The 9,054-nt window shown below is 37.9% G+C and overlaps 1 protein-coding gene across 3 annotated transcripts in view; it reads right to left on the bottom strand.

Moving 5' to 3' along the window:
* Nucleotides 1-9,054, bottom strand: part of FAM120A (family with sequence similarity 120A) — a 93,424-nt gene that overhangs the window by 7,474 nt on the left and 76,896 nt on the right. For 2 of the 3 annotated variants that reach the window (XM_019505044.1, XM_019505047.1), the window contains 3 exons: nucleotides 7,976-8,113; nucleotides 6,024-6,165; nucleotides 2,202-2,298 (listed from right to left, as the gene is read on the bottom strand). In XM_019505044.1, the coding sequence (XP_019360589.1) occupies nucleotides 2,202-2,298; nucleotides 6,024-6,165; nucleotides 7,976-8,113 (377 nt within the window). The remainder of the gene's footprint in view (nucleotides 1-2,201; nucleotides 2,299-6,023; nucleotides 6,166-7,975; nucleotides 8,114-9,054) is intronic. The other variant, XM_019505045.1, reaches the window with a different exon arrangement.

Raw genomic sequence — 9,054 nt, 5'->3', positions numbered from 1 at the left:
TTCCCAACAAAATAAATCTTGAATCCAGGCAACAACTGTTAATATTTTCAATTCTGAACATAGGGGCTTTTTTGGTTAAAGCCCGCCCTATAGTCACTGTATTACTACTATTATAATAGTAATAATATTAATATTATTTAGCTTGCTAGCAAAGTACATCATAACAATCTGTAGTAAAACTAAGTGGATTTACGTTTGAGTAATAAAATTTCTATCAATTTCCTTCTATTCTGGTTGTATTTTGAGGATACTAAAGAGAAATGCCATTTATTTTTAATAACAGCATTTATTTTCCATTTTAATTTTACATGTACATGCACTTCAGTTATGTTACTGGGACTCAAAAGAGTTAAAATGTTGCTTATTGTGAGTAAGGCTATCACAGAATCTGGCCCTACTTGAACAATGGAAGATTTACACTAGGGCAGTTAAAAACCACTGTAAATGATGTTGTAGCTGTAACATTCCAGAAATTATGTGAGGAGGTGCGGGTATCTTAGGATGATATCTTTTACTGGCTCAATATAAAAATCACTCCAAAAAATCCTTAACTATCCTTGTATTTTCATGCTTCAGGTGTTCAGCTTTACAAAGGATACAACTGATAAGCATATTGTCACTAAACTTATACTGGAATTAGAATAAGGTCCTTTATCTATAGAATCTATCCCTTGTGTACTCTTCTTTTAAGACTTTTTTTTTCCTTTAAAGAAATTGAGACATTGCTTAAAAAAAAATCTATTAATAAATGACGGGATAGTAAACACAACAGCTCAGCAGATAGTTTACAGGAAAAGCCATCTTTCCTCCTTGATCTCTAAAGCAAAGGCACAATTCTAGCTCAAGATGTTTGTAACACCAAGTGTTTACCATCTTCACTTTCCACATCATTTATAGAAATCAATGGCAAAACTGGCAGAAAGCCCAAGTAGTGCAACAGCATGGAGATTGATCTAGCCTCTTGCTTCTAAAAGTTACTCTCTCTGAAAGCATCTTATGAAACCAGCAAGCTTGGACAGCTGCTCCATGTGCTTTATTGATTCTTTGTGTAAACACAGACCTGCCATCACTAGGCCTTGTTGATTTTGTAACTTTCCTAAGCACTACAACTGCTGTGAATTAAAATAATAAATACAGACTGTGACTTAACCAATTTATTGAATAGAAGTTGAGAGGGAAAATTAAGAAAACTGAAGCTTAACCCCCTCCCCCCCCAAATTAATATGCAGCCACCATATACAGTGAAATTTAAATCAGTCTAATTTAATGGATTTAATGAGAAGAGCTAGTAATAAAAACACATTTAATTTTTTACAACTAGGAGATAGTTTTATTTAAAATTAGGAGTTCCCTAATCACCCACAAGAGAGCACTCCTTTTCCATTTGGGGTGTGTGCACACCACCTACTAACCTTCCTATGCTGATATCCATTTGATAACTTTCAGAGCCATGTGATAGCTTTTATCAGGCACTTTTGTCCATCTTGTCTACTGACTAATGCATCTCCCTGGGAAACTGGTGAGCAACTGGAATGAAAAACTAAGCAAAAAATAGGGGAAGTGTCAAGCTACAGCAAACTACAGTTGTATGTGTAACACTAATTTGCTTTAGCCAATTTCATTTAAAAAGATCAAAAGAAAAATGAAGTGGACTTTTCAGTGGACCCCCCCTCCATCCTTCATCTCTATTTATGGACTCTTAATGCAACTATCAAACAATATAGCAGCACACTTGCATATGAGGCAAATATTATTCCATAATTTCTCAGAAGTATTTAGAGCATATATTCCAAGGTGAAATTCTCTCTGTAGAGGGACTGGGATCCCACAGTTAAAATTACAAGGGGGAGGCAACAGAATACAAACTGACAATTTACTTCAGCTTCATTTCCACCTCTTTTATGCTTTTTTATGTTCTTTTCATTCCAGACTCCATATCACTTTCCTTCTCAGTCTAACCTTCATATGAAGGAACATTTTTCTCCTCCAATTCCATAATCAAATTTATTTATGAATAAGATGCAACATGGGCCATATCACCATCTATCTACACAGCTTAAAGTTTCAGTGAACAGCAAGTACTATGGTACCTAAAGGTAGTGCTCTATTCATCCTTCTCCCCAAGAGCTATGATAACAAACACCTGATGGCTTAGGAAGCTTGTAAACTACTGTCTTGGAAGTAATTCACACCACTATTACCTGCATTGCTCCCTGGCTTTTGTAACCTCTCCCATAGTACCTTCCACCTCTTCCAAATGTTCTTATCACTGGAGTGGAAATAATTCCTCTGGGACGCCTAGGAGTGGTAAAAGGAAAATGGGGAAAGGAAAAATACATGTGACCTTTGTGGTAAAATACCTTAACCAAATAAAATAAAAAAAAAGGTTTTGTTAAAACAATCTATTCCTAAGAAAAGTAAGACATTCTATAGTAACAACCAATTCAATATCAATCAATTCAGTGTTTTAGGAATTTATTTCCTGTGAAAGTATAAATCACCATTTTTGTTTTCTTAAAAAATAGCTACTACTCTTGTTTCATTTCAAGTCAAGCAATGATGAAGCACTTTTAAGCTCTGCAAAAATGCCTTAAAATGAATATAAAACGGTCATTAAAACCCTTAGAAATACCATATATAAATCAGCCTGGCAACAGACAGTTATTATGAACTATATTTATAAGACTACCTTTTCCATTTACTGAAATGAAGGGCCTATAAACATAAAGATAAAAATACTATTTTAAAATGTGAAACAGCTCAAGCACTGGATTAAGTATTATCATTGATGAAGGACTATGGAAAGAAGGGGACAGGCTTGAACCAACCCTGGTACAGGTTTAATGACAGTACCACTACACTCCAAGTTATGTCCAACTTTGGGTTGCTTTTGAGTGAAGACCTCCCATCTTACAGGGGATTCTATCTAGCCATATACACATACATATGTGACATACAAATGGCAACAGGTTATTCCACCTTCACTCCAAGCATGTAGATCAGTGATTCTCAGTGAGGATGCCATAACACCCTGAGGTGCCTTTTAAGTGGTGATGCTTTCAAGGGTGCTACAAAATATTAGCACTGTTAGGTTTACAAACATAATTCACAGGATGGACCCAGAAATTTCAAACAGAAAACCACAGTTGTGGTCTTTGAGTTCTTTGCAACAGAAAAGTTCTATTATTTTTCTGTAGACAAAAAGTGTGAAAACTAAGAGCTGGCATTTTCCAAGGGTACCTCAAGTCTATCCAGGAGGGTTTTGAGTCTAAAAAAGTTGAAAACCACTGGTGTAGATCTAAAACCAAGGGGCCATGAGTTTAGGACTGGCCCCTTTAAACCTAGCGGAGAATGGAAAACAGGACTTCCACATCTGACCAGGTAGAAAAAACAACTTGGAACCACCTCAATGCTCTTTCAAGTTTCACTAGCTGCAGCTGCCACCAGTGAACCATTTTGATAGCTGGCTATCACTGCAGCACTCCAACAACAGTTACTTTCCTGCACAGCAAGCTCTATGCCAGGAAAAAGTCTCTAGACCAGTGATTCTCCACCAGGATTCCACAGCACCTTGATGTAACACAAGATCTTTCTGAGGGTGGTACAGGGTGCTATGCACTACTAACACTGTTACATGTTCTAACACTTACTTATGACCCAGAAAATAAACCCAGGGATTTCAGATAGGAATCGACTGTGTCAAAAACATCCCAATCTGTTGTGGTTCGAGATATTTTCAACAGAAGTGATCTACTTTTTGTATTCAAGAAAGGAGTGAAAACTAAGAGCTGGAAATTTTTTAAGAGGTACCTTAAGTCTGAAGAAGGGTTACTAGAGCCTAAAAAGGTTGAGGAATCACTGCTCTAGATAGTTGATTTTGCTGGCTTAAAAGATCACTTTGTATTGCTAGAGGGGCACAAAACTGCTTAAGCAGGAAACAAAATCTGGTCCAATGCTTCCAGTTAACCACATTTTTACAAACTGTGATCATTCTTGATATCTTATTATAAACATCTAAATGACAACTGCCACAACAGTTTTAGACTGTTCATTGCCATACCAGTCTTTGTGCTTTCCCCTATTCTTTAGCCAAAAAAAAATAAATAATGGAATTAGAAGGAAAAAGTGGTGGTTTTTTTCCTTTTTTATTTTAAGGTAATATCTGACTCTTCATATTGTATTCTGGTACGCATCATTCTTTTGGATCTTAAAGATTACAAAACAAACCAGTCTCATTTAATAATTGTAATTAAACGTGAAAACTAAGAGCTGGAAATTTTTTAAGAGGTACCTTAAGTCTGAAGAAGGGTTACTAGAGCCTAAAAAGGTTGAGGAATCACTGCTCTAGATAGTTGATTTTGCTGGCTTAAAAGATCACTTTGTATTGCTAGAGGGGCACAAAACTGCTTAAGCAGGAAACAAAATCTGGTCCAATGCTTCCAGTTAACCACATTTTTACAAACTGTGATCATTCTTGATATCTTATTATAAACATCTAAATGACAACTGCCACAACAGTTTTAGACTGTTCATTGCCATACCAGTCTTTGTGCTTTCCCCTATTCTTTAGCCAAAAAAAAATAAATAATGGAATTAGAAGGAAAAAGTGGTGGTTTTTTTCCTTTTTTATTTTAAGGTAATATCTGACTCTTCATATTGTATTCTGGTACGCATCATTCTTTTGGATCTTAAAGATTACAAAACAAACCAGTCTCATTTAATAATTGTAATTAAACCGGTATGTAAGCTCTCCAGACAGCTAAGAGGAAGATTTTTGTAAGTCACACTCATAGCTCACTAGATACTGATGGATCACAGTTAATCAAAAGTAAGTCAAACTTAATATAATGGAGAAGACAGAAAATTCAGCTGCAGAGAACAAAGAGAAAAGGTGAAGGTGACTTAATCCACTCTGCTAAAATAGTACTGAAGAGAGTTCTAAATACATGGGAAAAAGCGATGAGGCTTGAGGTTACCATCTCTGAACATCAGCTGAAGAATAACTATTCCCTCTCGCTAGGAATCAAGCTCAAAGATGAGGATGCCAATCATTCTGTTTTTTGTTTTTTTTTGTTAAAGAAAGCACTGAAAACAGTTTTTACTTTCTTTTGGCCCTTCCTATGGGCTGTTACAGTGAACTGGTGACCTCTCTGTAAACAGCATTTTCTCCATTCTGAATGATCCATTTTTAGTAAATCTAGATGTAAAGAGGTTAGCATCAATTATGGTCTGACTGACGAAGGCAGGCCTGGCACTGTAAAAAGTTTCAACATTTTGGAGGTGATGTATCCCCACCCAAAAAGGACAGCATCTCTGATGTAGGGCAGGTGGAAATCATGCATCGCCCTTCTTCATACCACTTGGATGGTATATCTGCATTTCTCTGCCATGTACAGGTAGGTGTGATTGTATCCTTGCAGTTATTTCCCCAGTTCTTCCAAGAATAAGCAGTGAAACTAAGCGCTAGCCTCAAGCTGTAGTTTGTTTTGACTATATCAGGGGCATCAAAGTCTCTTGCGCCTTGAGGCTGAATCCAGAGATGGGGACCTCCCTGCAGAGCAGCAGCAGGGCATGTGGGGCTATTGCTTGCCCCCTCACCATGGTTCTATATGTGGGAATTCAGTTATGGGCCCTTCTGCTCACCCTGCCCCAAATTCCAGGCCCATCCACAAGCCTTGTGGTTCAGGTGAAACAGATCTGTGGGCCATAGCTTTGATACCCCAGACTTAGTCCTCCAACAGACATTCAGTTTTAGGTGTGATGGGATCTAAGCTGGGATCCCAATAATTGTGCCCCCTAGCATGCACATGTGCATGGCAGGACACACGATTTTTGGATTGGGGATTAGATCCCTATCATGCCTTCGTTGTCATTGCAGAGGGAGCCTGGGATCGAGATAAGCATTAAAAAGTCCAGACATACCATGTGATCTCTATTGCTGTTTCTCTTTGCCTTTGAAGAAATAAAAGAATCCGGAAATCACTGAATTACATGAAGAATAAATTTCAGGGTATTGCACTTACCCTCTTGCTGGTCCTCCAACAGAAACTACCTGTAGAGGAAATGGCCCTCTACCTCCTCGTCCACGCCTGCTTCCAGCCCAGTGGCCGACTACAGTGCCGGCAATTTCAAGTTTCCCTCCCTGAGAAGGAATAGGTTGGACGCCTGTACATAAAAGCAAAATCAAAATTTGTTCTTTATAATCATAAAATTAAAGTTACTAATGAGCGGAAAACATGCTCCAGCAACCTCCAGTACAAGAACTGTACTGAACTGCTATAAGAATTGCCTTCTCTTTGAATAGTACATATCTAATTTTCATGGTATGATTGTTTAAAGGAATTAAAACTAAGATTCAATTTTAGGGGGCCTTCATCTAAATAAACAAATTCTGAACTAAAAGAAAAATACTATGATATTAGTACTTCAGGTTTGGGAATTTCAAACATGCACAGATGACAAGAAATTTAAGTGCAATTTTTCAAAATACACAGACCATTTCCCCTTCACGTTTACAAGATGGGGGAATTGGGTAATACAGGAGGAACTGTTTTTATATTTTATTGTCCTGGATACAGTACTGTATGTAATTCCAGGTATCAGCATAAGACACAAAGGTCATTTAATATATTTAAACTTCTTATGCTGAATTGTCTTTACAAATTCTAGAGTATAGTAATATTGAAAAATTGTATTTTAAGTTTACTTGATTATAAATTCTATATTTACCTTTAAAAAATAAAGGAAGCAAATAATTTAATTATCCCAATAACTGAGAAAATATCAATTTCATGCATGTTTAGATGTGCATTTTATACCCCTCTAATGTCCTTAAAACTCATGCTGGATCAGGGCATAACAGATATTTCCAGAAAACCAGATAAGCAGATATGAGAGCCAGATGTTATTGGTTATGAACCATCAGCAATGAAAGGGTTAAAAACGAGCATTTATGCAGCTATAATTAGTCTTCAAAAGGTTATTCCACTAAAAACTATATTACTGGTTAAATTCAGAAAGGATCATACTTCTCTGTGCAATTTTTACCTTTTACTGCATATAGTTCATGCTGGTTATTTTTACCCATGAAGCACTAGAAGTATTTTTTTTTTTTTTTTTTAAACTAGGAGCTTAGAGAGTAGTAACTAAATCTAACTCAGTGGAAAACAACTCAAATTAGAAATTGGAACTCAATAAAATATCTATTTTCCCATTTTATAGGTGGAGAAAATGGGCAATGGTATCTAAAAAAAGTGATATAAAAACTGACATGAGGCACGAGATAAGGGATATATTAGTAGTAACACAAACCTCTCAACTGTTTCACTTTCTCAAGATGCCTTATTCTCCTTCAATTTTAGAAAGGTTTTGACATATCCAAAGTTGAACTTATACTGCCCATCCTAGGACCAGATCCTATGCCACCTACACCAAGTAGCCTTGGAGACTGGAACGTCACTTAAAATGTCACCAGATTCCACTCAGTCCCTGAAAAACCATGAACACAAGATGTAAGTGGGTCCCCCTCCTCCTCCTTGCTGTTTCTTTTCCCTTGATCTTAAAGCGAAGATGATGGCATGTTAAAAAAAAGTGGCTGTATTAATAGTTTTTCAGGGACTGCAGCTGGGTGGAATAGGATTTTCAGAACCTACCAGGTGGAATAGGATCTGACCCCTGACATTTTGAAGGGAGAAGCTCAAATTAAAATCGAAAGGTTTTTTACACTTGAAGAAAAGATTTAAGCTAACGTAAGGAGCAGCCTGGCCCTTAGACCAGTTTGCCACTGGGAGAAGACTCAAGTAGAGCAGAGCAGGCAGTGAGCGACTCCACCGCACCCTGAGAAGGTTCTAGACGAGCGATAGCTGGAGACAGTTAGGTAGAGAGGAAAACTGGCAGTCAGTGGAAAGCCTCAGACCAGACTGGAGTGAAGGACGCTGTTGCCAGAAGCTCTAAGAAAAGGGTTTGGTATAATTACCGCCCTGAAACTTGCTAGTCCTGTTGCTGTCATTGCCAGAGAAGGCTCCGGAGTGTCCTGCTGCTGCTGCCACCCGGAAGGCCCGGTAAGCGCCTGTTGCTACTGTTTCCCCATAAGGGCCTCCAAAGCCATAGACTCCTGTTAGACCCAGGGTAAAGAAAGACAGGGGAAAAGCTGTGAGGGGGCCAGGCATATGGGAGTTCCCCTGAAAGAGAAGCTGCTGCCATGTTGCTTTTAGAGTCACAGCATTTCTGAACACTTTAAAGATTATCGTTTAGCAGCCATGGGGATTACAGCACCATTGGGGCCCAAATGCCCAGGCAGATCAGAGGCTGATGAAATGTTGAAGCAGCTCAGCACCAGGTTAGAGGGTCCTGCCAAAAGAGTAACTGCAACCTTGGTCTACATGTCCTCTAACCACTAAGTGCAGTCCTTTGCTTGGAACAGGATTTGCAAATTTGGAGAGCTGAACTTCCATCGCATAAGTAGCGTCAACACCCTCATAACAATTTGTGAGGCTACAAAGCTTCAGTGATTGCATTTTCTGCATTTAAAAAAAATGCTATTCATCTTTCTGTTTGTCCAATATAAGTACAAGCAGAGCACTCTGGGGCTACTGTTACAAAGAAGGAGATTCAATTTAGAAATGGGTGAAAAGGTACACTCAGATCTCTGGGACTTGCTTTAAGAGGTGCCACTGGTTAACTGTAGAAAAATGGGAAGCAGCATTCTCCATTCTTTTAATGAAGGTATTCTCAGTCTAGATTTATAAATGTAAACCAGTTTAAAAGGCAGTCTTATAATTGTACCTTTCATTATTTTTGTGCAGATTCATTCCTTTTTTTTTCCCCCTTTACATTCCAAAAATATCCATCAAGGCATTTTAGGATTGCTATAGCTACATCCATATTTACTAAGGCATAACTAATAAAAATAACAGGCATGCCAGACCACATTCAGACCATTTATTTTACTGTATTATTAAGTTGACTGGATTAAGAACTTCGGAAGGGAAGGGACATGACAATATTTCATACCAGTCTGATTCTGTGACTGTGGACATGGTTTTCCACATACTT

The sequence above is a fragment of the Gavialis gangeticus genome, unplaced genomic scaffold, assembly GCF_001723915.1.
Source record: "Gavialis gangeticus isolate Ggan-Ray unplaced genomic scaffold, GavGan_comp1, whole genome shotgun sequence".
Lineage (NCBI taxonomy): Eukaryota > Metazoa > Chordata > Crocodylia > Gavialidae > Gavialis > Gavialis gangeticus.
This window is presented reverse-complemented; position numbering and strand designations above follow the sequence as displayed.